At 49.9% G+C, this 27,150-nt stretch overlaps 2 protein-coding genes across 6 annotated transcripts; one reads left to right on the forward strand and one right to left on the reverse strand.

Annotated features, from left to right (window-relative positions):
* Positions 1-630: 630 nt before the first annotated feature.
* FAHD2B (fumarylacetoacetate hydrolase domain containing 2B) lies at positions 631-14,059 on the reverse strand. Of its 5 annotated transcripts, XM_063695567.1 has the most exons (11): positions 13,857-14,059; positions 13,457-13,578; positions 11,012-11,137; positions 10,611-10,861; positions 9,257-9,473; positions 5,280-5,339; positions 4,840-5,002; positions 3,312-3,420; positions 3,091-3,178; positions 1,811-1,890; positions 631-1,666 (listed from the first exon to the last, which is right to left on the reverse strand). In XM_063695567.1, exons 4-11 carry the CDS (start codon positions 10,853-10,855, stop codon positions 1,618-1,620), a joined length of 1,011 nt encoding a protein of 336 aa, XP_063551637.1. In that variant the 5' UTR covers positions 10,856-10,861; positions 11,012-11,137; positions 13,457-13,578; positions 13,857-14,059; the 3' UTR covers positions 631-1,617. The 5 variants fall into 5 exon arrangements, with proteins under 5 accessions (XP_063551637.1, XP_063551636.1, XP_063551640.1 ...); XM_063695566.1 differs by lacking the exon at positions 11,012-11,137 and having other exon boundaries at positions 13,857-14,058; XM_063695570.1 differs by lacking the exons at positions 11,012-11,137; positions 13,457-13,578; positions 13,857-14,059 and having other exon boundaries at positions 4,840-4,912.
* A 6,867-nt stretch (positions 14,060-20,926) lies between these two features.
* On the forward strand, positions 20,927-22,742 carry LOC129531713 (guanine nucleotide-binding protein subunit alpha-11-like). Its single transcript, XM_055378530.2, has one exon. The coding sequence runs from the start codon at positions 20,955-20,957 to the stop codon at positions 22,032-22,034; it is 1,080 nt and encodes a 359-aa protein (XP_055234505.1). The 5' UTR covers positions 20,927-20,954; the 3' UTR covers positions 22,035-22,742.
* Positions 22,743-27,150: the final 4,408 nt, after the last annotated feature.

A 27,150-nucleotide genomic window follows, 5' to 3' on the forward strand; every position in this document is an offset into this window, starting at 1 on the left:
AGCTCGGTTGTTGTTGGTGTATAGAAATGCTATAACAATTTTTGCACATTAATTTTGTAACTTGAGACTTTGCTGAAGTTGCTTATCAGCTTAAGAAGCTTTGGGGGCTGGGCGCGGTGGCTCATGCCTGTGATCCCAGCACTTTTGGAGGCCGAGGTGGGAGGTGTGTGCAGTGGTGAAGGGAACGGCTCCTTCCTCATAATGGACCCTCCGCCCCCAGCCTGTGCAGTGCGGGGGCTGCTGGCAGGCAGAGTGCCACCCCAGGGGCCCTGGGAGCTGCAGGGCATATTGCTGCTGAGCCAGAATGAGCTGTACCGCCAGATCCTGCTGCTGATGCACCTGCTGCCACAAGACCTGCTGCTGCTAAAGGTCAGGCCTCCCCTTCGGCCCACTTGGTCCTAGGCCTTCCCCTCTTGGTGGTAGGAATGGCCCATCCCTGCCCATGCTCTACCTCTAAAACCTCCTGGGTGGTAGGTGTGGCCTTGCCCGGCCTTTGGCTAGGCCCCTGCCCATGTGCCTGGCTCTCCTGAGGCCACATGGGTGCCTTTTTCTCCCAGCCCTGCCAGTCTTCCTACTGCTACTGTCAGGAGGTGCTGGACCGGCTCATCCAGTGCGGGCTCCTGGTTGCTGAGGAGGTAGGCAGGGCAGCTGGAGACAAGATCCTTGCCTGGAGCCTGGCCTCCTCCAGCCTCCCACCCTGAGTGCCAGCTGCCCCAGGCTCCTCCTCTGCCCTGTGTGTGCTGTGGGGGTGGGCAGCCCCTGGCCTTGCAGTGGGGAAGCCTAGCTTGCACCTCTGCTCCCTGTGCCTTGGGATATGGCCACCTATGCCCCCGTTCTGTGTGTGTCTCTCTGGATAGCACTAGACATGTGTGCCTCTGAGGTTCTCTGCACACCTCCTGCTCCCCACATTTCTTGGCCACAGGGCTACTGCCCTTGAGGGTGGGAATTCACTTCCTCTCATTCTGCAAGTTGGCCCAGCAGGTGCTGGGGCATGGCTCTGGCCATCCTCTTGGGTCTCTAGGTCTGCTTTTACTGGTTTCAACTGCATGTACCTGGTCTGGGGGTATAGGGTTGATCCCCGGCCAGCTTGTCAGAGAACAATGGCTCCACGGCCCCTAGACCCCAGGCTTCCGGCCAGCCTGTGACACAGGGCAACGGTGATTGAGCAGAAAGCTGCTGTGGAAACCGAGTGGGGATTTTACTGATAGTGACAGTGACGACTTCGAAGAGACCGAGGGCCAGTACTCCAGGGTGTGTTTCAAAAAACTGCCCCTGGAGGGAGGTGGTAGGGAGGCGGTGGGGAGCTGCACTCACCCCGGCCTGTCCTCTCCAGCTCAGCCAGCAGTCACACTGCCCAGATTTCTTTCTTTTCCTCTGCCGCCTGCTCAGCCCGCTGCTCAAGGCCTTTGCACAGGCTGCCACCTTCCTCCACCAGGGCCAGCTGCCCGATACTGGTGAGGCCCTTGTTCCCTTGCAGTCCTCGAGGCAGGCTGTGTCTGTGCTGGGTGCCAGGTCTAGGTCTTCTCTCTTCTGCAGAGTCGGGCTACACAGACCAGCTGTTCCAGTTCCTGCAGGCCACCGCCCAGGAAGAAGGGATCTTCGGTGAGTGTCAACCAGTCAGCCCAGGCTCCTGCAGGCAGTGGTGTTTGCTGGTGGCTGCTGCCCCCTGCCAGACAGTGACAACCCAAGTCTAGGAAGGTGGGCTGCAGAGTACAGACAGTCTTCTGTCCAGTCTGAGCTCTATCCCTCCCGGGGCTTCTTTAAACAAGAGGAGAGAAGCCTGTGCCCAGTAGCTCCCTGTCCTCCCTACCTAGAGCCTTCACTTCTCTCTTCTTTCCAGAGTGTGCAGACCCAAAGCTTGCCATCAGTGCTATCTGGACCTTCAGAGACCTAGGGGTGAGAGGAGCCAGTGTCACCATCTTCTGTCCCCCTGCTCCCACCCCAATAGAGTGGCTCAGGGAAACCCAGCTATGTCCCCATCACTCCACAGGGCTGGCCTGATGGTGCCTCATTAAGACCCTGGGATTTACTTGGTGTCTTCCAGCAACAGATGTGGTGATGGGTTGGAGAAGGTGGGATGGTTTCCTGCCTCTTGGTCTCCCAAATCACTGGCTCATCTTTCTAGGTGGGGCTGCTTTGTGGCAGCATTTGCATGCAAACACTGAGGTCTAAGGGGCCAGAGGTCTCAAGGCAGGTTTCTGGGGGACAGGCCTGGCCCCTGGGCCATGCGGACACAGTCCCTGTGGTGAGCGCACTCACGGCTCATCTTCCATGGCCCAGGTTCTGCAGCAGACGCCGAGCCCTGCAGGCCCCAGGCTCCACCTATCCCCTACTTTTGCCAGCCAGGACAATCAGGAAAAACTAGAACAGTTCATCCGGCAGTTCATTTGTAGCTAGAACTGTGAGGAGGAGCCTGTGCTGAGACTTCTCAGCCCCAGAACACAGCTGTGTCCTAGAGCCAGAAGATGGAGAGGAGGCTGCAAACCCTTAGCTGGTCTATAAATATAATCATTGAGGCTTGATTGTCCCTTGCCATGTCTTGCTTTTTCCCTCCTTTGATGTGATAAACAAGCGGACGAGACGAGTTGTCTTTTCCCCAGCCCAGCAGCATCTTTTTGGCGTATGTGTGTGTATTTGCTCTCTTCTTCCCCAGTCCCACAAAATGCCCCAACTTGTCCCATGAAACAAAGCCCAAAAGAAGACAAACAGCAGAAGCCAAGCTGCTGCTTTGACCCGACGAATTTATTGAAGAGAGCTCTGTCCTTCTCCTTTCTACCGAGAAGAGGCGGCTTGCAGGGCTGGCACCTGCCCACACCTGCCACTGGGCCTTTCCCTGGGCTAGGCTGAGTGGGAGCAGATGCCCTCATCCTATGTGCAGGGCCTGTGCAGGAGCCATCACACCACCTTGTTGATGATGACACCTAGTTCTTCAATCTCACACTGGACTTCATCCCCCTTCTGCAACAGAGCAGGCCATGAGAGTGTCAGCCCTTCCGTCAGACACACGTACACAAGCCTCTACTTCTCAAGTCTGAGCCAAGCCTGCTAGGCCTTTGGGGCCCTTGCTCTCTTTGCTTTTCGCTAACCTACCTTGAGAAAGACAGGAGGTTTCCTGAATACACCAACACCTGGGGGGGTCCCAGTCAGGATGACATCCCCTGGGTAAAAGGTAACAAACCTGGAGCAAAGCAAAAGGACCCGGTGAGACCAGGGGCTTGCTGAGTGGCCACAGCCAAAGATGGAGGGCTCAGGTCAGCCTCCACATATGTGGCAGGTGGAGCGGGGCTGGCAGGACAGCCCCTGTCACTCACTGGGAGACCCAGGCTATCAGGTCCTCTGTCTTGAATACCATCTGGTTGGTGTTGCTGCTCTGGACCACTTCCCCATTCACTCGGCAGCAGATCTTTAAGTTGTGTGGATCTGAAATGCAAAGATGGTACCTTGGAGTTATCCCTTTTCCCCTTCAAACCCCCCAGTATTTTACAAACACAACTGTAGGGGTGCTTCGTGACTTGGCAGGTGAAAGGGCTTTAAAGTGCCCACATTGACTCAGTGCACTATGTTAGAACTTTCTGTATAGACATTGGCCTTCTCAGGCCTCCCCGCATCCCCACAAAGAGCACCAGGCAGTAGTCACTTGAATGAGTTGAGAGGATGTTCCAGACTCTGAAGGAGAAGAGAAAAGTGGCTAGGGTTTTTGCTTCAAAAAAGGGCATCTGTCTACAGCATAGGAAGATACCTGTAGATACAAAAATGACTCCTGGGCAGGGCCAAGCGTGGTGGCTCACACCTGTAATCATAGCACTTTGGGAGGGCAAAACAGGTGAGAACTGATTAAGCTCAGGAGTTCAAAACCAGCCTGGGTAACATAGTGAGTGCTTGTCTCTATGCAAAATAATAAAAACATTAGTCAGGCGTGGTGGTGCGTGCCTGTAGTCCCAGCTACTCAGGAGGCTGAGGCGGGAGGACTGCTTGAACCCAGGAGGTTGAGGCTTCAGTGAGCTGGGATTGGGCCACTGCACTCTAGCCTGGGTGACACAGTAAGACCATGCCAAAAAAAAAAAAAAAAAACTCAGAATCTATAAAGCAGTGAGGCAGTGGTTCTAGCCGGGACAGAGAAGCCTCGTGTATCAGCCGCTGGCAGGGGATGGATTACTGTAAGAACATCCTGGCTAACCAGCACTTTTAACTGTTGGTGTTGGTCTTAGTGTTCTACCACCCTTAAGTAGAGCAGCTGAACACAATTTAACTTTGCTGAGGACTCTGTGTGGGTGCTGTGAGGCACTGGGGTCTTTGGTATCCTGGCATGGCTGGCCCATGTGGACACCCCCCACCTCCACCACAGTTGTGGGTGGCTGTGTGTTAAGAGGCTGCGCTCCGCCCTCTGGCACACTGCCTCCAACCTGGCGCTGTCCCCTCACTGTGTGTGGTCAATGCTGTTGTTTCCACAGTGGCTGGGTGAGTCACACTGGCTTTCATCTGTAGTGTGGAAAATGCCTGGGCCTTGCGATAGCTATGCTCCATGATGCTCAACTTAGATTATTTCAGATGGTGGCAGCCGCAGGAAGCCTGATCCACCCATCAGCTCAGTGTTCTTTGTAATTTACTTCACGCATGCAGTTTCACATCCTCTGCAGTTGTGTTCCCTCTAGGGGGCTTGGGAAGGAAGCCCATGGGAGAACTCGTGGCTGAGGATAATAGACTTTCCCTGTATGGAGTCAGCAGTGAAAGGGCAGCCAGGGAGGGCAGGTGCCACATGTACCTGAACCCGTGCTCCTCCCTGGAGGGCTGTTCATCTGTGCAATGGTAGGTACAAGGGGGCAGGGACCAGGGACCTACCTGCTACACTGTCCTTGGTCACCAAGGCAGGGCCCAGAGGGCAGAAGGTGTCGAAGGTTTTTCCCAGCAGCCACTGTTTCCCATTGCGTCTTGTTAGCCAGTCACGAGCACTCACGTCATGAGCCACAGTGAAGCCGGCCACGTGGGCCATGGCATCTGTGGCCTATGGGGGCAGGGGATTTGGCCATACAGGAGGATAGATCATGGGTGACACCAACACTTATGGCAAAGGATCTCAAAGCTGTTATCCCATGTTAGTAGCCAGAGCCAGCCGAAGGTGGGTGAAGGGAAAGGCAGTGTCAGGGAGCAAGGAGGCTGACTGCTTCCTAGTGTCAGGGACAGCTGGCACCATGTGTTGGTGAGCGAGGTCAGAACTAGGAGAGGCAGGAGCTGGGGCCTCTGCTGCACTCTGGCCTGGGAGCCCACCCTTTCCACCTCACCTTGATGTGCTTGCCTTTCTTTCCCATGACCACGGCCAGCTCCACTTCCCAATCTACCTCCTGTAGGGTGGGAGAGGAATAGTGAGCCGCAGTGGCTTCGGGGCCCATTATCTATGCTCAGAGGCTGTATGCCATGGATCTCTGTCAGTATGGCTTGGCTGCCATCCCACGTTTGCCATCACCCTGAACCAGAGCCCAGTGAATGACAAGGGAGGTGTGACTTGTAGACCCATACATTTTGGGCAGTGGCAGACAGCATCATGGGATGCAGGCACAGGTCCCCACACCACTGTGACTGCAGAAGAGCAACACGTGTCCAGGGCACTGAGTTTAAAAGTCACACTGGATACTTTTAACAAAGGATAAATACGAAGTAATATCCCCTAGCAATATGTAACCTTACTGTGTGTCAGGCACTGTTCTAAGTGTTTTAATCTATTAACTCACTTTAGTAAGAGAAAGATTGACATCCCACAAAGGACTTGAGTAAGCAATTCACAAAAAGGTAACGGACATGGCCACAAAACATGAAAAAATGCTCAGCCTCTCCCATAATCCATAAAATACACTATAAAATAGATATAATCTGGCCTTTAAAATTGGTGGCTCTTTCTAATAATAACCAGAGTTGGTATAAGTACACCTGACATCCAGATGTTGGTCTCTAATACCACTCCCCACTAAGGAGCACTGGGTTCCTTGGTCCAAGACAGACAGTACATGATGAGCCTGGAACATCTTGGCCAGAAAGCAAATATATGCTAAAAGCTTGGGCATGGAACAAACTTGAAGGTCCCTCATTGGCCAAATTGAGGTCACCTGAAGAATGTAAATGATGGATTATAACCAACTGAATAAAAACAAAAAGGAATTCACAGTGATATTGAAGACACAGGAATAAAGAGGGAGGCAGCTTTTTTTCCTTTTTTTTGAGACGGAGTCTCGCTCTGTTGCCCAGGCTGGAGTGCAGTGGTGCATCTCAGCTCACTGCAAGCTCCACCTCCTGGGTTCACACCATTCTCTCGCCTCAGCCTCCCGAGTAGCTGGGACTACAGGCACCTGCCACCACGCCTGGCTAATTTTTTGTATTTTTAGTAGAGATGGGGTTTCACCGTGTTAGCCAGGATGGTCTTGATCTCCTGACCTCGTGATCTGACCGCTTCGGCCTCCCAAAGTGCTGGGATTTCAGGTGTGAGCCAATGTGCCTGGCCAGGCTTTTTTCATAGAAGAATGCCAGCTAACAAAAACTGCATGATTTAGAAAAATCATTGTTCTTGGCCGGGTGCGGTGGCTCATGCCCGTAATCCCAGCACTTTGGGAGGCTGAGGCAGGTGGATCACCTGAGGTGAGGAGTTCAAGACCAGCCCGGCCAACATGGTGAAACCCTGTCTCTACTAGAAATACAAAAAATTAGCCGGGTGTGGTGGTGCATCCCTGTAATCCCAGCTACTAGGGAGGCTGAAGCAGGAAAATTGCTTGAACCTGGGAGGCAGTGGTTGCAGTGAGCTAAGATGGTGCCACTACATTCCAGCCTGGGTGACAGAGACTCCACCACAAAAAAAAAGAAAAGAAAAGTCATTGTTCTTTATCCCCCAATGCAATAATGGGTTCAGTAAGGATGACTACAGGATCCTTGGATGAGAATCTGTGGGGCAATAAGATAGTTATGTGATCTCGAACTACCACATAGATTGCTTGTTAATTACAAAAATGGAAATGCATCTTCACAATGGAGGGACTTAGTGAACGTCAGCTAAACCAAGTGGTCAAATTCTGGGACCACTGACATGAGCCTCCCAGTCAGATGCAATGGGAAATGTATAACATCTTTGTAGATCTCTTGATAAAAATGCTTACCCTGACACTAATCATGAAGAAACAACCAGACAAACCCAGGATGTGAAACATGCTATGAGACAACTGGATTCTTCAAGGAAAGGGCAGGGGGGATTGTTTGAGGTCAGGAGTTGGCAAACTATGGCCAGCTCACCGTCTGCTATAATCAACTTTGATTGGAAACCCATCATTCATTTCTGTATCGTCCCTGGTGGTTTTCACACTATAACAGCACAGTTGAATTGTTGCAAAACAGACCATATGACACTCAAAGCGTAATATTTACTAATTGGCTCTTGATATGGTTTAGCTCTGTGTCCCCACCCAAATCTCAACTTGTAGCACCCATAATTCTAACGTGCTATGGGAGGGATCCGGTGGGAGATGACTGAATCATGGGGGCAGGTTTTTCCCGTGCTGTTCTCATGATAGTGAATGAGTCTCACGAGAGCTGATAGTTTTAAAAACGGGAGTTTCTCTGCAGAAGCTCTTTTCTGCCTGCTGCTATCCACCTAAGATGTGACTTGCTCCTCCTTGCCTTCTGCCATGATTGTGAGGCTTCTCTAGCCACGTGGAACTGTAAGTCCAATTAAACCTCTTTCTTTTGTAAATTGCCCAGTCTCGGATATGTCTTTATTAGCAGCATGAAAACAGACTAATACAGCCCTTTAAAACAGTCTGTGGAACCCTGTTCTAGGTTAAAACTACTAAAGAGATATAACTGAATACAGTGTGTGCCCTTGGTTGATCACAGAGCAACAAAGTAACCAAATTAAAAGTCATCTTTGGGGCAATTGGATTTCATATTAAATATAATTCAAGTTAATTTTCTTGGTCGTGATAATGGTATGGTCATGCAAGCCGTTGTCCTTATAAAATGTCTATTTCAGTTTTTATGACAATATTTGCAATGTGTCACCCCAACGCCTGCCAAAAAAAAAAAAGTGTGTTTGCCATATGAAGGGCAGGGAGAGGGCAAGGGAGAGAAAGCAAATATGGCAAAATGTCTAAGTGGAACCAGGTGAAAAGTATATGAGCATTCACTGTATTATTTCAGCTTTTCTATAATTCCCAAGACATTTCTAAAATAAAAATTTGCGAGGAAAAGTAACCAGTGTTAGTAAGGGTATATACACTAACGATGGATGTGTAAGTTGCTCTTACAATTTGCTTAAAGGACAATTGGGAGATTTTCTCAAGGGTTTTGAAATACTGCCTATAATTTGATAATATTCAAATCCTAACAGTTTATTCAAAGGAAATAATAAGGCCGGGTGTGGTGACTCAACACCTGTAATCCCAGCACTTTGGGAGGCTCAGGCAGGCAGATCACAAAGCCAAGAGATTGAGACCATCCTGGCCAACATGGTAAAACCCTATCTCTACTAAAAATACAAATATTAGCTGGGTGTGGTGGCACGTGCCTGTAGTCCCAGCTACTCGGGAGGCTGAGGCAGGAGAATCACTTGAACCCAGGAGGCGGAGGTTGCAGTGAACCAAGATTTTACCACTGTACTCCAGCCTGGCAACAAAGAAAGACTGTCTCAAAAAAAAAAAAAAAAAAAAAAAAGGAAATAATAATATATTAATGGACGTGCAAAGTCTTTTCTACATAAGGATGTTCATTGTGACATTTATTTATAGAAACCAAAAACTGGAAACAAGTATCCAGCAGTAAGGTACTCAGGAATATAAACTACCCTGTACATCACAAAACTCCATGGTAACCTAAATATGTCAGGGAGAATACTTAATGGCATGAAAAAATGCTCCTGATGGAGTCTTAAGTAAAAGGTAAGTATATGTACAGTATAAACATATACAGGAGTGGAGAAACACTGGGAAGGTAGACAGAAAAACATTAATATTCTGAGCCATGGGCAGTGGGATTATGGGTGATGTAATTTTTAAATGTTTATCTCTGTTTTATCTACAGTGAAGGTGTATTGCTTTTGTAATCAGGAAAACATGTACACTAACTTTTTTTTCCAAGGCCAGTGTTACTACTGTGTGTATAATCCTGTAGAGTTTCTGTTGAATGCACTATTGAGCGAGAGGTGGCTCCAGTAGGCTCACTACTGAGCTCAGAACGCCCTTGTGATGGGCCCAGTGACTAGGGAGGGCAGTGGGGAGACACTGACCTGGCTCTGTGGTGGGAGGACCACCTCATCATAGGGCCCCACGATGGAGCTGGCAAACTTGCTGAAGATGATGGGCTCCTTGGGCACGGGCACGTTCTGTTCTTTGCAGTGGTCCACATAATTCATGCCCACACACACCACCTTATCTGGCCGTGTGACTGGAGCCAGGAAGGTTACCTCCGACCGTGGTAGGACTGGCAACTGGGCAGCCAGGGCTCTGTAGAGACCAGAGCAGGTGAGAGGGTCTGGCTGGGAACAGGTGGGCAATCCCGGGCAGGCTGGGCAGATCCTGCAGCAGCTACAGGTTTTGCTTTTTGAAATCTATTTCCTAGCTCTATCAACCATCAGAGTCAGTGTGAAAATCACTGACTATTGTCCTTTGCTATCAGAGCAGGGCTTTTATTTATCCAGTGTTGATTTCCTCTCCCCCTTAGGTAACTCATGTCCATGTAAAAGATACAAACTGGAATACATGGAAAGGTCTCCCTTTCCCCTTCTGGTTACCCCGTTCCCCCGGCTCTTCGCAGCTACTCTATGGATATTCTTCTCCCACCCTTTTGTATGCAAATGATAGCATACTATTTACATCTTTTAAAAAAACAACTGACTTTGGAGATCTCTGCTTAACAATATGTAACAATACATAGAGAGTGTCCTCTTTATTTCTTGTGGCTGCATATTGCTGCTCTGTAGAGATATACCCAAGTCCCTAATGAGAAGCATGGAGATTTCCAGTCTTTGCAGAATATGGCAATATGGGAACATACTGTTAATACTGTGAGCTGTGAAACATTTGTATTTTTTTCCATTTTAATAGATGAAAATGACATCTTAAAGTATTTTTAATTTATTGTTCATCAGCTCCTTAGACCAGATTCTATAGGAGTCCAGGCTCCAGGGACACTCTCACCTAATCTAGTCCAAACCCAGGAACCAACTTTCTTATAGAAAACCTCCTTGCAGTCCTCTCTCCTTGTAGGAGCTGGGAGTCTGTATCACTCCCCCAGCTGCATAAGATGCCTTTTAGGACCCCCGGGCCCAGACCCATCAGTCAGTCCAGGACTTCATTCCCAGAGGAGGCAGCGTGATGAAGTATAGAGTCCTGATTCCAGCACCAAATGTATGGCCTTGAAATTGTTAATCACCTCCCCTAGCTCTCAGTTTTCTCCTCTGAAAACTGAAGATGTTATTATATAAGATTTCTAAGGATCTTTTAAGAGAATGGGAGAAAAGGAAAGTTGGGGTTACTCTGCTCCCTTGCAAAAGAGCTACCTGCTGGTGCTGTTTCCCAGAGCGGGGAGGGTGCAGGGGGACCAGGGCAGCTGCTTCAGGGTGATGCTGCCCACTTACTTACCTTCTTGCCACTGAGAGGGTGGCCTCTCCCTGCTCTAGGAACTGCGTCATCGTCTTCGGGAGTGTGGGGTCGAAGGCATTGAGGTTGATAACGCCTCCACCATTCCCTGTCTCCAGGCCCAAGTGAGGCCCCACCAGGTGGGGTGCCCGGAACTGCACTAGTCTCATGTCTCTGGAGGGTTGAAAGGGCCACTTCTGAGCCTGCAGCAGAGCTGTGAGTAATCTTCTTTTACCAGACACCAGCATCAGAGCCTGCAGAGAAAAACACAGGATCCAGGAGATGGAGGATCTCAGAGCCATCATCAGCATCCCTGATATTCCTAGGGCTATAGCCCAAGGCCCTTTGCCCCATCAACCGTTCCCTGCATACCACACGGGAAGTGGTCCAGGCTTGTATTTTACCTGCTATACTTCATAAGGTGAAACTTTTCTAGAGGAGCAACTACTACATGCTACGCAGTAAGTCCCAGGGATTCCAGCGTTCCTTCAACCAGTGCTTTCTGAAAGTTCCCACTGTGCTTGGCTCTGCTGTAGGTATTGGGGAAACAATGTAGGTGAAACTCAGCCCTGCCATTCTCCCTGCACAGGTCACAGATGTTAACAAGTGACGTAAGATTCAGCTATCAGGACTAGTGCTGTGAAGATGGTCAGGGGCTCTACCCTTGTCTAGTTTCTGGAGGAAGTGATATGAGCTGAGCTGAGCTAAATGAGCAGGACCAGGAATTAGCTGGGTGGCAGCCTAGCATGGGCAAGTGACGCTGGTGAAACTGGCTTCACAGTGGCCATAAGCAATTTTTTAAATGCTATTTTGGTCCTGTTTAAAATGGTTTCCACTGCTCACATGATCAAGCTAGAACCTCTACCAGACTGTCCTTGTCTTCTAGGAGCAACACCCCCACCTGCCTCCTCAGATAATAATTATTTCATTTCTCCTGATAGAGAACAAGTTGCCTGAGGGAAGAGGCTGCAGACAAACAGCAAGGTCTGGGCCTGACAGCCATCACTTGGTCATCTCCTCCCTGGATCCAGGGCACATGTCTGTCTCTTTCACTGCCCAGCACTGTGCCTGGTGCACAGAAGGCTCTCAGTGACTTTCTGCTAAATGAACAAATAAGTGACAGAAGCAGGGGCTTGACATTTCACTACTTGGGAAAGCTTAATGCTTGTTAACTTCAGGAGACATGGCTGTGCCTTTCCTCCTCAAATCACCTAGAAAGTATCCACAAGGGCCAGACGCAGTGGCTCACACCTGAAATCCCTAGCACTTTGGGAGGTCGAGGTGCATGGATCACTTGAGGTCAGGAGTTCAAGACCAGCCTGGCCAACATGGTGAAACCCTGTATCCCCTAAAAATGCAAAAAAATTAGCCAGGACTGGTGGCGGGCACCTGTAATCCCAGCTACTAGGGAAGCTGAGATACGAGAATCACTTGAACACAGGAGGCAGAGGTTGTAGTGAGCCAAGAACATGCCACGACACTCCAGCCCGGGCAACAGAGCGACTCCAAAAAAAAAAGAAATTATCCACAGAGCTCAGGTCCTGTTTTGAGTCCAAGGCTCCACTTAAAGACAAACACTATTCTCTTGTTTTGTTCTGAATCCAAGTCTGGCCACTATTCCTTACCACATGGTGCCTTCCCTGAATGGTTCCTTTCAGGGAACCTTTCAGGGAACTGCCTCTTCCAACAAAGGCAGTTTGTATTGTACAGGCTTCTATGCCCAAAAATGTTGAGGCAGCTGAGCCCCAGACTCTTGGTCCTCACCTGGAGATTCAATCTGCCTTGTTTAGTTAAAGACTCATTAGACTTAGGTCACCACTGTTGTGGCCCGCCAGTTTGACTAGAAAACCGAGGGTTTTGACTTCTCTGCCCTGCTATCTTACACAAGCACCAACTGTGCCACTGTCAAAAGGCTGTTCGAGCCAATGTGCACACACTCAGACACTCCACATGCTAACATAACAGTAACTGCTGCCGCTGAATGCCAACTATTAAGTGCTCTACCTACAATGTCCGATTTAATTCTTTTTTTTTTTTTTTTGAGATGGAGTCTCGCTCTGTCGCCCAGGCTAGAGTGCAGTGGAGCAATCTTGGCTCATTGCAAGCTCTGCCTCCTGGGTTCATGCCATTCTCCTGCCTCAGCCTCCCCAGCAGCTGGGACTACAGGCGCACGCCGCCACGCCCGGCTAATTTTTGTATTTTTAGTAGAGACGGTGTTTCACTGAGTTAGCCAGGACGGTCTCGATCTCCTGACCTTGTGATCCGCCCACCTCAGCCTCCCAAATTGTTGGTATTACAGGAGTGAGCCGCGGCGCCCGGCCTGATTTAATTCTTGACGCTTGTGGAAGGTAGGTACTGTTAGTCCCATTTTACAGATGAAACAGTTAAGGCTTAAAGCGGTTAAGGGATTTGCCCAAGGTTACACAGTCCTAAAGCTAGGAGGGGAAGGAGCTGGGATGTGAATCCAAGTCCAGGTGACATTGAAGTCCTTGGTTCAGAAGCTTGTAATGCAAGCAAGAAAATCTAGCTTCAGCCCCATCTTCCTACCAAGGACATTTTAACCCAGAATATTGTGGTGAGAAGTGGGGACCTTCCATAGGAAATCCTCCAAAGGCCCTAAAGATTGTAGTGAGAAGTAGGGACCTCCCACAGGAGATCCTCCAGAGGCCCTGCTAACAGCCATGCATCGGGAAACTACAGGCGCCCTCTGGCTGTTGCCTCAGGGACGAGGCTGGTTACCAGCTCTCCAAGAGAACTCCAGGCCCCATTGACTGTTCCCTTCCCACATGACACACACATGCAGGTTCATTCCAACCTTACAGCAATCCCCTCAGGTAGAGCGCCCTCACCTTACAGAAGAGGACACTGAGACTCAAAGGGATGACGTCAGGTGCCCAAGGTACTAGTCAAAAAGTGGTCCTGGGGCTTCTGCAACAACCACTATATCACACAGTCCGAGCTCAATCCAACTCTGCAAGAGTCCATAAGCAAAGCGGCGGTGACGTGAGGTGGAAACAGTAGCCTGAAACGTGGGTGTGCACGTCGGATCCCATCCCACCGTCCACTCGCCTGGAAACCCCCAGTTTCCCCATATGCCCAGCTTCGTCCCCTGCAATTAGTGAGGGCTCACATGGGTCCGCCCCATCCGTGTGGTCGGAAACGGCCGGGGACCTGGTTCTAGTTCTGCCCTCCGCGGGAGACCTGCGCCAGGGACACCCTTCTGGCCTAACCCAGCCAGGCCTGGTCTACCTGGCGGCGGCGGCGGCGGCGGCGGCGGCAGCCGGTCCTCCTGCGCTGAGTTAGGGCTCGCGGGGCGGGAGGTCAAGGGCAGCGGGCGCCTGAGCACTGGCACCAGTGACCGCAGCCAGCCGGGGAACTACAGCAGCGGCGAAGCCACTGCCGCTCGGTGCGCACTCCAGCGAGAAGCGGGCGCGTCCGGTGACGTCACAGGCAACCACCCCTAGCAGGGCACCAATCCCGGAGGGGCGGGCCCAGTGCGGGGCGGGCGGCGCCGGGGGCTCTTCAGGCTCAGGGCATAGGCAGGCGCCGGCCGCGTTCTCTGGAGACGCTCGCTCTCGGAGGGACCCTGCAATTGCCCGAGACCGAGAGTGGGCGCTGCCTGAAAGTTTGTCCCTGGGCGCTTCGCTGGCCTCATCCGGTCTCGGCCCTGTTCTGGGCCTGGCGCCTTTCCCATTGTTGGGGAAAGTGGTCTAGGAGACCAAGGCAGCGTGCTGGGTGGGAGAGAATGATTTGTGGCTTCTGATTCTGACGTATGTCGTTGAGGAGGGGAGGGATGACTGCCCCTGTTTTACTTATGGAGAACCTGGGGCCAGAGCTGTTTTCCCAGGGTGACACAGGCGGTGAGTAGTGGAGCTGGCATTCCTGACCCCAAAGCTCAGCGTTTCCCGGCCACTCCCAGCAGCCAGGCCTTCACCTGCACTGCTGGGCGCAGGTGGGGAAGTGGGGAAATGGGGCTCCATCCCCTGCAAGAGGGCAGGCGTGCAGGGAGCGGTGGCTGAACTCCACAGACAGCTACTGCTCAGCTCTTCAGCTGCCAGCTTTGAAGAGTGTGAGGGGCTCTGGGCAAGAGGCCCCCACATTACTCAAGGACCAGATCATCAAGAGCTTTACTTGTCCCACGAAGGAGTCTGGACCTTGTTTAAGTGCACAGGAGACCGCTGGAAGGTCCTCAGTGGCGTGCCATGGCCCGACTTCTATTTGAGAAGTTTTTCTCTGGCCACCCGTCTAAGGAAAGGTATCTGGGTGGGTGGTGCGGGTGAGAACAATGATGGTGCGGTGCTTGGCGGAGAAGGTGAGTGTTCATAGATGTTCAGGAGGAAGAACTGACAGCTCTGGATGACAGGAGGTGGAAGTGAGAAGGAAGCAGGTACAAGGCCGACTCCTGGGTCTCTAGCCCGGTAGGTGCAGGGCCGTTCATGGAGACAGGGCTTCTGGAGGAGCAGCGGGTCTGGGGAGATAATAGTGAGCTCCAATTTGCATGGGACATCCAAAGGGCATTGAACGGTGAGCGGTTGGAGACATGGGTCTGGAGCTTGGGACTTCAGTCTAGCTTGCAGAAGGTCACCACCGATATAGAAATGGAACCTATGGCCGGGTGCGGTGGCTCACACCTGTAATCCCAGCACTTTGGGAGGCCAAGGCGGGCGGATCACAAGGTCAGGAGATCGAGACCACCCTGGCCAACATTATGAAACGCCGTCTCCACTAAAAATACAAAAAATTAGCCGGGCGTGTTGGCGGGCACCTGTAGTCCCAGCTATTCGGGAGGCTGAGGCAGGAGAATGACCTGAACCCGGGAGGCAGAGCTTGTAGTGAGCCCGGATCACACCACTGGGGGACAGAGCGAGACTCCGTCTCAAAAAAAAAAAAAAAAAAAGGAGCCTATGGGGGTGGCTGTGATCAGGGGGATGTGCTGAGGAGAACCTGGCACAGGTGTTTCATTAAGCCATAGCTCCCAAAGACTTTCTGAAAAGCTAAGTTACAGCCTGAAAGAAAAGATCTTCAGAGGCTATATTTGATAAAAGACTTGTATCCAGAATATAGAAAGAGCACTTAAAATCAATAGATAAAATCAAACAATTCAATTTTTTAAATGGACAAAATATTTGAACAGACACTTCACCAAAGAAGATATACAGATAGAAAATTAAGACATGAAAAGATGCTCAACATCATTAATCATTAAGGATATGCAAATTACAAGCACAATGTGACACCATCTCACACCTACTAGAATGGACAAAGAAGACTGATTATACCAAGTATTCGCAAGAATGTGGAGGACCTGGGATTCTTGTACACTGCTTATGGGATTATAAAATAGTATCACTACAATTGAAAATCATTTGGCAGTGTATGAAGAGTTAAACATACTCCTACCATATGACCTAGCCATTTCAATCCTAACTATTGACAGTATTGAGTTGTACCTTAGCCCTTTGCTCCTAGAAATAGTGAAGGTTAAGGAATCCCTCCACTCCTTTGTTCCAGAAAACACCCTACTGGAAAGAACCAGTGACTTTCCATATAGCTTGGATAAGAATCCTGAATGTCCCCTCATGACAAGACCATACACAGACCCTCTAAATTCCCATTCTTGGCATCATAAATGATTAGCTGGACTGTTTGTCCCCACAGATCAATAAGAACAAAATGCCTGTAACCAAACCTTGGTTCAGATTCTCTCCTTCTCCAAGCCCCTGAGCTTTGGCCCACCCGCAGCTTGTGCCAACCCACCACCCTCCTGAGGGTCCCTCCTGAGAACAGGCTGTCTGCAGGGTAAGACCTGCTCGATCATGACACTCTCGCTCACCTCACTTTCCCATAACAGTTCTTTCTAGCCACGTTTACACCTCCCTATACAAGGTCAGCCCTTTGCCTAACCTCTGAGACACTTGAGGATCACATTGTTAGACTGTCTCCTTATTGTAATAGTCCCCCCCACACCCCCACAACAATCCTTTTGAATAAATTCTCTTTTTATGGAATCCAGATTTATATTTTTGTTTGATAGTAATTACATGAGAAATAAGAAAAATATGCTCATGCAAAGATGTATTCATAAGTGTTCACAGCAGGCTTTTTGTAAAATCCCCAAACTGGAAACCACCCAATTTTCCATTAACAGGTGAATGTGTAAACACTCTGTGTATAGCCACACTAGGGAATACTACCCAGCAATAAAAAGGGACAAATTATTGATACAACATGGATATATATCAAGATAATTATTTGGAGTGAAAAAGGGTAGATTAAAAATGAGTACATATTGGATGATTTCATTTATATGGAGTATCCTTGGGGGATATCTTCAAAGACCCCTAGCAGATGCCTGAAACTGCAGATAGTACCAAACTCTACATCTGCCATGTCTTTTCCTATACATAGATGCCAGTGAACAAATTTAATCCAGATGAAGTTAATGTGGTGCTACACGGTTGCTGTCAATCAGAATACGTTTCTGTTGACATCTTCCACTCACAAATCTAATGCTTTTTCTACCCTAAACGCTTCTCACACACTGTAGCCATAAGTTTTGCATTTTGAGGTATGACAGCAAAACTGGCACAAATTTCTTTTCCCTTCTTCACAATTTCATGGATAGAAGATTCATTCTTTCTGTAGATCTTAGCAACCTCATTATGTGATTTTTTTTTTCCTGGCAGCTTGAGAGGGGCACATGTTAGCAAGAAGGAGCACAGCATCCCTGCCAAGTTATCTGTCCTACGTGTACCCTGGGCTAGACACACCCTCCTCTGGCTTGCTGTGGTCTGGCCTCACCCTGCGATGCAGGGGCTCCATTCACAGCCCTCTGTCCAGGAGCACCCAGGCTCTGCTTACATTTTTTCAGGGATAGGGAGCTCACTGCTGTGTGGGCGGCTGGGCCCAGTATTTTATGGGGAGGGGGAGAATGGAAGGCAACTCTGTCTTCAAGTGTCATCACTGTCCTGGGTGCATGGAGCAGCCCAGGTAACAACGTGCCCTCGGTGTTCCCTAATGCCGGGTAGTCCTTCCTGTCAGAATGTGCTTCCTGTGACAACCTGAAGCCTGTGACTCCTAGCTGGTAGAAATGTCTTCAGCTTGCCCCTGGAGCTGTGCAGAGCACATCTTGTCTTGCATTTTCTAAAATGTTTGAATAAAACCAGCATGTCATTCCTCTGCCACCTCTCCCCTAGTTCCCTCACCTTTCTTAGACCTCACATCATTCTGATAATCTCCTTGGGGTAGATTCAGTCACCGTTGGTCATCAGCAGCTGTGCCTCCTCCTGCTGGAGGATGGGGTGTTCACATCTAGCTGAACTGAGGCCTGGCCATCAGACTTGTTTTGGCCGATGCTATGTGGGTAGGAGCATCATAGACCCCTTACAAGGCTTCTGTAAAAGCCGGCCTGTGTTTGCCATGTCTCTTTTCCCTCTGCTACTAGATAGAATGCTCTAAATAAAAACCACTCTGTCAGCTTGTGTCCCAGAGTAAAAACGACATGGATCGAGCCACAGCCAACTCACATTGGATGTGGAATATGAGGCAGATGACACTGAGATTTGGGAGTCTTTTGTTATTGCGGCAAAACTCAGCCCATCCTGACTGATATGACTCATTTGCCAAAGTCTCTTAGAAAGTGGGATATCTCACCTTAAGAGGATGTGAATCGTCTGGAGTAGGATAGCATGCCCAATTCCTTGTCCAGAGATTACAGAAACATCTATGAATTCAGCATCTCTTACAGAAGCACATCATAATTACCTTGAGTGCAACCCATTCCTTATGTACATGAAGAGCTGACAGAAAATGACTTCCTCATTCTTCACCTAAGCAAAAGAGCATCTACACCTGAAGAGACCACTTGCCCTTCACTGACATTAAATTTCATCCTACTGACTCTGACCTATCTCCTTAGGCTGTTGGGCTTATTTTTTGAACATTGTATTATGAAATTTTCAAACATACAAAAAAGTTGGAAAAAAAGTACAATGAAAACCTGTATACTCACCACCTAGACCTTAAATTTACGTTTTACTATAGTTTCCTTATCACATGTCCATCTATCCTTCCACCTATCTATCAATCCATCTTGTCTTTTGATGACTTTCAAAGTAAGTTACAGACATCAGTACACTTTCCCTGCCCCCCTCAAACATTTCAACATGCATACATTGGCTAAAGTTCAATATTTGCTTATGTTTTTTAGGTGTATACAGAGCTCTAACTGTCCTGTTCCATCCAAAGGGGGAAAACCAAGAAGCACTTGTGAAGTTAACATTTCAGAGACAGAGGATCACTAAAAGGCTGAGACCTAATCATAGGACTGTGATCACTCTTCTGTTCTTTGCCACCTTACTACGACATTACTATAGGGCCTACTAACTGCAGTTCCTCTTACCCAGTACCTCATGTCTGATGTCAAGAAAAAAATTACAAGTCATACTAAAAGGCAAAACACAAAGTTTGAAGAAAAAGAGCAAGCATCAGACCCAGACTCAGATATGGCAGGAGTGTTAGACTTATCAGACCGGGAATTTAAAACAACTATAACTAATATACTAAGGGCTCTAATGAATAAAGTAGAACCCGTGAAGCAGAGAGATGGAAATCCTAAGAAAGAATAAAAAGAAAAGCTAGAGATGAGAAACACTGTTCTAGTGATGAAAAATACCTTTGATAGGCCCATGAGTGTAATGGACATGGCTGAAGAGAGAATCTCTAAGCTTGAGGATATATCAATAGAAACTTCCAGGACAGAAAAGCAAAGAACAAAGAGACTGAAAAAGTGAAACAGACTATTCAAGAACTGTGCGACAACTATGAAAAAAATAACATACACATAATGGGGATGCAAGAAAGAGAAGAGAAACAAAGAGAAGAGAAAGAAACAGAAAAAATATTTAAAACAATAATAGCTTGAGTAACATAGGGAGACCCCATCTCTACAAGAAAATTAAAAAATTAGGGGTGCATGGTGCACACCTCTGGTCCCATCTACTCAGTGGGGTGAGGTGAAAGGATCATGTAAGCCCGGGAGGTCAAATCTGCAGTGAGCCATGATTGCACCACTGCACTCCAGCCTGGGCGACAGAGTGAGACCCTGTCTCAAAAAATAAATAGATGTGGTGGCACACACCTGTAGTCCCAGGTACTTGGGAGGCTGAGGCAGAAGGATCGCTTGAGTCTGTACAGGAGTTCTGGGCTGCAGTGCACTATGCCGATTGGGTGTCTGCACTAAGTTTGGCATTAGTATGGTGACCTCCAGGGAATGGGGGAACACCAGGTTGCCTAAGGAGGGGAGAATTGGCCCAGGTCAGAAACAGAGCAGGTCAAAATTCCCTTGCTGACCACACCTGTGAAAGGCCACTGCACTCCAGCCTGACCAACACAGCGAGACCCCACCTTTTAAATAAATAAATAAAAAAAGAATAATGACAGAGATTTTCACCAAATTAATATCAGGCACCAAACCATAGATCCAGGAAGCTCTGTGAACACCAACAAGAATAAATGACAAAAAATTCCACCCAGGTATAGCATATTCAAACTAGAAATCAAAGATAAATAAAACACTACTGGAGGCCAAGGCAGGTTGATCAGAGGTCAAGGTGGGTGTATCACTTGAGGTCAGGAGTTTGAGCCAGTCTGGCCAACATGGCAAAACCTCATCACTACCAAAAACACAAAAATTAGCTGGACATAATGGTGGGTGCCTGTAATCCCAGCTACTTGGGAGGCTGAGACAGGAGAATCACTTGAACCCAGGAGGTGAAGGTTGCAAGGTTGCAGTGAGCTGACATTGCACCACTGCACTGCAGCGTGGTGACAAAGCGAGACTCTGTTCCAAACAAACAAAGAAACAAAGAAACAAAAACTATTGAAAGAAGCCAGAGGAAAAAGCCACCTTACCTATAGGGAGCAAAGATAAGGATAACATCTGCCTTCCCCTCAGAAACCATGCAAACAAGAAGAGTGTGAAGTGAAATATTTAACATCTTGAGAGAAAAAAATAAACAACCTGGAATTCTGTACCCTGTAAAATTATTCCTCAAAACTGAAGAAGAAATACAGACTTCTCACACAAACAAAAATTGAGGGAACTTATTGTAGTACATGTGCCTTGTAAGAAATCCTGAAAGAAGTTCTTCCAAGGGAAATAAAAACATACAAGTCAGAAACTTGGATCTAGAGTCCGCGGCTGGCGCGGCCCGAGCGGGGACCCGGCGGCTCGCCAGGCGGCGGCCGAGGCGGGGCGGGCCGGCCCGGGGCCGAGGGCCGGGGGCCGGGGGCCGGGGGCCGGGGGGCGGCGGCGGGCAGGCGGCCGCGTCGGCCGGGGCCGGGACGATGGCTCTGGAGTCCATGATGGCGTGTTGCCTGAGCGATGAGGTGAAGGAGTCCAAGCGGATCAACGCCGAGATCGAGAAGCAGCTGCGGCGGGACAAGCGCGACGCCCGGCGCGAGCTCAAGCTGCTGCTGCTCGGCACGGGCGAGAGCGGGAAGAGCACGTTCATCAAGCAGATGCGCATCATCCATGGCGCCGGCTACTCGGAGGAGGACAAGCGCGGCTTCACCAAGCTCGTCTACCAGAACATCTTCACCGCCATGCAGGCCATGATCCGAGCCATGGAGACGCTCAAGATCCTCTACAAGTACGAGCAGAACAAGGCCAATGCGCTCCTGATCCGGGAGGTGGACGTGGAGAAGGTGACCACCTTCGAGCATCAGTACGTCAGCGCCATCAAGACCCTGTGGGAGGACCCGGGCATCCAGGAATGCTACGACCGCAGGCGCGAGTACCAGCTCTCCGACTCCGCCAAGTACTACCTGACCGACGTTGACCGCATCGCCACCTTGGGCTACCTGCCCACCCAGCAGGACGTGCTGCGGGTCCGCGTGCCCACCACCGGCATCATCGAGTACCCTTTCGACCTGGAGAACATCATCTTCCGGATGGTGGATGTGGGGGGCCAGCGGTCAGAGCGGAGGAAGTGGATCCACTGCTTTGAGAACGTGACATCCATCATGTTTCTCGTTGCCCTCAGCGAATACGACCAAGTCCTGGTGGAGTCGGACAACGAGAACCGGATGGAGGAGAGCAAAGCCCTGTTCCGGACCATCATCACCTACCCCCGGTTCCAGAACTCCTCCGTCATCCTCTTCCTCAACAAGAAGGACCTGCTGGAGGACAAGATCCTGTACTCGCACCTGGTGGACTACTTCCCCGAGTTCGACGGTCCCCAGCGGGACGCCCAGGCGGCGCGGGAGTTCATCCTGAAGATGTTCGTGGACCTGAACCCCAACAGCGACAAGATCATCTACTCACACTTCACGTGTGCCACCGACACGGAGAACATCCGCTTTGTGTTCGCGGCCGTGAAGGACACCATCCTGCAGCTCAACCTCAAGGAGTACAACCTGGTCTGAGCGCCCAGGCCCAGGGAGACGGGATGGAGACACGGGGCAGGACCTTCCTTCTACGGAGCCTGCGGCTGCCGGGCGGGTGGCACTGCCGAGTCCGGGCCGGGGCCTCTGCCCGCGGGAGGAGATTTTTTTTTTCCATATTTTTAACAAATGGTTTTTATTTCACAGTTATCAGGGGATGTACATCTCTCCCTCCGTACACTTCGCGCACCTTCTCACCTTTTGTCAACGGCAAAGGCAGCCTTTTTCTGGCCTTGACTTATGGCTCGCTTTTTTCTAAAAAAAAAAAAAAAAAAAGAAAGAAAGAAAGAAAAAAAGCAACGAAACATAAAACACACAAGCGCCCCGTGCCCCCAGTGACTCTGGGCCTCACAGAGCCCCCGCCAGCCAGCATGGGGCCCCGCCCCGCAGCCAGTCACGCGCTCCCACGCCGCAGCCCCCCGTGGCCGTCCTTCCAACCCCACGTGCTTTTTCTTTCTCCTGCCCACTTCTTTTCTTCATCACGAAAGGCGTGGAGACTCGGAGACGGACGTTTGTACCCTTTTTTAAGTTATTGACGCCCAGCGCGCCTCGCCTCTTCACCAATCAATGCTGTGCTTTGCCCACTGGACTCCTGAAGAGGGGGTGGGGGGCTCCCTCGGTCGCCCACCCTGGGAAGTGCCTAACCTTTTATTTTATTTTATTTTTTTGAGGAAAAAGAACACCTGACTCACAGGTTGAAGAAACACCCTGGGCCCTCTCTCATGGCCGGGTTCCCCGTGCCTCTGCAGAGGCTGGGAAGGGTCCCCGGGCTGGAGCCACGGGGGGTCCTCTGGGCTGTGCCTCCGGGGCCAACCCTGGCTGCTTGGGGCTGCCCGGGGACTCCAGAGGGCTGCACGGCCACCCTGCCCTGGCTGGAGCGCACCCCACCGGAGCCCACGTGGGCTGGGCGGCTGGAGGGATGGTCCCCCGGTGACGCTGGGAGAAAGGCCACTTGGATGGGGGCGTTTCTGTTTTGTTCCGCTTTGTGATGTCACCAATTTGGAAACAGTGAGGGTGGGTGGGGACTTTTACAGAATATTCTCAGGTGTGTACCCGAGAGGCAGAGAGAGGGACGTGGCCGGCAGCTCTGTGCGTGGCCTTGTCCCAAGCACTTGTGCCCGCCCCCAAGCGCCGCCTCCGGGGAGCGGGAAGCCGGCACTCGCACTTTGGCCAGGGGCGCGTGGAAGGTGGCGGCAGGCACCGGCCTGGGCAGCTTCCAGGCCTGGCTGGCCACGGCCACGGCCCGAGGGGGAGCCCTCCAGGCCACGCCGCACTGAGCCACAGCCCCGGGGGCCGCCTCCCGGGGCCCCTTGAGGCACTGAGGCACCGAGACTGGTTCTCCCCGAGAGACTCGGAAGGTGGGGAACGAGGGGACTGTGTTTGGGGAGGTGGCTTTTTCGTCTGCTGTTGACTGAACACTACAGCGCCCTGTGGTTCCGGGCTTCCCACAGCTGTCCCAGGGATGGATCGCCTGTGCTGCCTTCGCCCGCCGCCACACCGGGACCCTGCACGGCTGCTTCTGGCCTCGACAGATGACAAAAGAAACAGCCCCAAAATACGACCACTCCGACCAGCAGTTCCCGCCTGCCTGCCCGCCACTGTCAGGCCTGCCCTGGCCTCCTAGTCCGCAGGGCTGTCTGCTGGCTTCCGGGGGCAGAAGAGCGGGGAGCCCCGTGGAGGGGTCAGGGGAGACCAGGTCAGGGCAGCTACATTTCTGGTGATCAGCCCCATGGGGAGACGGGGCTGGCGGGACCCCCCCGCCCGGGCTTCCCCACACCACTTCTGTCTCACCCGGAAGCGTCCTTTTTTTGTGCCAGGTGTCTACGTAAGAGGGTTGGCGCCAGAAGCCCCCCGTGGCGAGTGCTGGGGCCCGGCGGTGCCCTGGGGGAGCAGATGGGGCCACCCCTGGCAGGGCCGCTACAACCTTTTCCAGCAGCGGAGCCCTCTGGGGGGCCAGTGCTTGTGGCATCTCCGAGGGCCCAGATTGCACAAGGTGACCTGGCCGTGGCCTGAGGGTGGAGTTGCCTAGCACGCAGGCCGGGGCGCTGCGGGGCTAAGTATTAGGCCTTCCCAGGGAGGGGGTGTGCCAAGCATCCCAGAGCCGGGCTGGGGCCGCCAAAACGTCTTGGCCTGGATCCTCTGGGTCTGAGTGCCTGATCCCCTGCCCCCCAAAAAAGCGGAGGTAGGTGTTGCAGGCCCAGGGCAGGGGTGCCTGCCCCAGGAGAGTCCCAGGCAGTGGTTCTCGTGCCAGTGGCACCCAGGGGCAAGGACAGCCAACCCCCACCCTTGCCACGTGTGGGACCACATGTGGGCATGTGGGGTGTGTGTTTTTACCTTGGTGAATCTCACCTGCCAACGCTTTCTCGTGAGTGCCGACCACCTTCTCCGACCATGTCACGCCCAGGCGGCAGCGGCCCCCGGCCACTGCAAACCCATGCCCTGGGTCCCCCGGCTCCCCCAGGGGGGCATCCCCGTGCCAATGTCCCCCAGTGGTGGCAGCAGATCCTGTGGCCGGCCTGGTGGACGGGACCCGGTGATACTTGTATATTACACAGTCCTGATTTCAGACAATTTCAACCTTAATCTATTTAAAAAAGAATATTCTATACAAGCTCTTTTTAAGCCTTTTACCATTTGAAATGCATGTGCTGTGCGCGTTGGGGATGGGAGGAGGGGCTGAGGAGCGGCTCAGTGTCACCTCCCACAGCCACCGGCCCTGACCCTTAATCCAGACACCGATGGAAGTCGACTTTTCGTATCTTTCTCCTGAAATGAACTCTGTTTTAAATTGGAATAAATTTTGTTCCTAAATGCAAAAAAAAAAAAAAAAGAAAGAAACTTGGATCTATATAAAGAAAGAGAGCACTAAAGAAGGAATGAGTGAAGATAAGATAAAATAGTAACTTATTTTTTATTCCAAATTGATCTAACAGATAACAGTTTGTTCAAAATAATAATAGCAAGAATGTATTCAATTATGTATTCATATATGTGTATATATATCCACAGAAACATATATACTTAAGTATGCTTATGTATAAGTGAAATGAATGACAATAGTGATATAAGAGATAGGAGGCAGGAATTGGGATTATTTTGTTATTATAAGGTACTTGGTACAACCCATGAAGTAGTGTATGCTATTTGAAAATGGATTTGCATTAGTTGTAGATGTACATTGTAAATCTAAGGAAAACACTAAAAGAAGTGAAAAAAATAAGAAGAAAAGTATTTTTTTTTAAAAGAAGTTGCCTTCCTCCACTTGGGCTGCTATAACAAAATAATTTAGACTGCATAATTTATAAATATGAGAAATTTATTTTTCATAGTTCTGGAGGCTGGGAAGTCCAAGATCAAGGCAAGAGCAGATTTGGTGTCTGATAAGGGCTCACTCTCTGCTTCCAAGATGGTACCTTCTTGCTGTGTCCTTGTGTGGTGGAAAAGGTGAATAGCCCCCTCTCACCTATTTTATTACAGCACTAATCCAGTAATGAGGGCTCCACCCTTATGACTTAATCATCTCCCAAGGGCCTCACTTCTTATATTGGTGATTAAATTTCAAGGGAACATATTGAGACCATAGCAGAAATATGTTGACAATGTATTTATTTTTTGGTCATATAAAATGTGGAATTAAAATCACAAAAGGCAAAAAAAGAGTGGAAGACAAAAATATAGGAACAAATAACAAGGCAACAAATAGAAAAACAATAACAGATGTGGTAGATATTACTCTAACTATGTCAATAATCATTTTGAATGCCAGTGGTCTAAATACACCAACTAAGACAGAGATTTTCCAAAGCAAAAAAACTATCAACAGGGTAAACACACAACCTATAGAATGAAAGCAAATGTCTACAACCTATGCATCTAACAAAAGTCTAATATCTAGAATCTATAAGGAACTTAAATCAACAAGGAAAAAACAAACAACCCCACTAAAAATGGCAAAGGACATGAACAGACACTTCTCAAAAGACATCTGCACAGCCAACAAACATATGAAAAAGTACTCAATATCAAAACCACAATGAGATACCATCTCACACCAGTCAGAATGGCTATTATAAAAAGTAAAAAAATAACAGATGCTGGAGAGGTTGTGGAGAAAAGAGAATGCTGATACACTGCTGGTCAGAACATAAATTAGTTCAGCCACTGTGAAAAGTAGTCTGGAGATTTATCAAAGAACTTAAAACAAAACTACCATTCAACCCAGCAATTCCATTCCTGAGTGTATACCCAAAGGGATATAAGCCATTCTACCATAAAGACACATACAGGCATATGTTCATCGCAGCACAATTCACAAATAGCAAAGACATGGAATCAACCTAGATGCCCATCAATGATAGACTATATATACACTATGGAATACCACAGAGCCATAAAAAGGAATGCAATCAATGTCCTTTGCAGCAACATGGATAGAGCTGGAGGCCATCATCCTAAGTGAATTAACACAGGAACAGAAAACCAAATAATGAATGTTCTCACTTATAAGTGGGAGCTAAACACTGAGTATACATGGACACATAGAAGGGAACATCAGACATCCGGGGCCTACTTAAGGGTGGAGGTTGGGAGGAGGATGAGGATTGAAAAACTACCTATTGAGTACTCTGCTTATTACTTGTGGAACAAAATGGCCAGTACACCAAACTCCCATGACATGCAGTTTACTGATGTAATAATAAACCTTCACATGTGAAAACGTCCCTGTCTAACAGCTTTGAAGAGAGTAGTGGTTCTCCCAGCACGGAGTTTGAGATCTGAGAATGAACAGACTGCCTCCTTACATGGGTCCCTGACCCCCAAGTAGCTAACTGGGAGGCACCTCCCAGTAGGGGCCAACTGACACCTCATACAGCCGGGTGCCCCTCTGAGATGAAGCTTCCAGAGGAAGGACCAGGCAGCAACATTTGCCGATCTGCAATATTTGCTGTCCTGCAGCCTCCGCTGGTGATACCCAGGCAAACAGGGTCTGGAGTGGACCTCCAGCAAACTCCAACAGACCTGCAGCTGAGGGTCCTGACTGTTAGTAGGAAAGCTAACAAACAGAAAGGACATCCACACCAAAACCCCATTTGTACGT

Source organism: Gorilla gorilla, chromosome 12 (assembly GCF_029281585.2).
Source record: "Gorilla gorilla gorilla isolate KB3781 chromosome 12, NHGRI_mGorGor1-v2.1_pri, whole genome shotgun sequence".
Classification (NCBI taxonomy): Eukaryota; Metazoa; Chordata; class Mammalia; order Primates; family Hominidae; genus Gorilla; species Gorilla gorilla.

Excerpts from the sequence above, each read along its gene's own strand:
- FAHD2B (XM_063695567.1), bottom strand. The coding sequence starts at position 10,855 with ATGCTGGTGTCTGGTAAAAGAAGATTACTCACAGCTCTGCTGCAGGCT. Across the intron at positions 3,421-4,839 it reads GACCAAGGACAGTGTAGCAG|ATCCACACAACTTAAAGATC; the intron begins GTAGGTCCCTGG and ends TTTGCATTTCAG. Across the intron at positions 3,179-3,311 it reads CTGATAGCCTGGGTCTCCCA|GTTTGTTACCTTTTACCCAG; the intron begins GTGAGTGACAGG and ends GCTTTGCTCCAG.
- LOC129531713 (XM_055378530.2), top strand. The coding sequence starts at position 20,955 with ATGGCTCTGGAGTCCATGATGGCGTGTTGCCTGAGCGATGAGGTGAAG.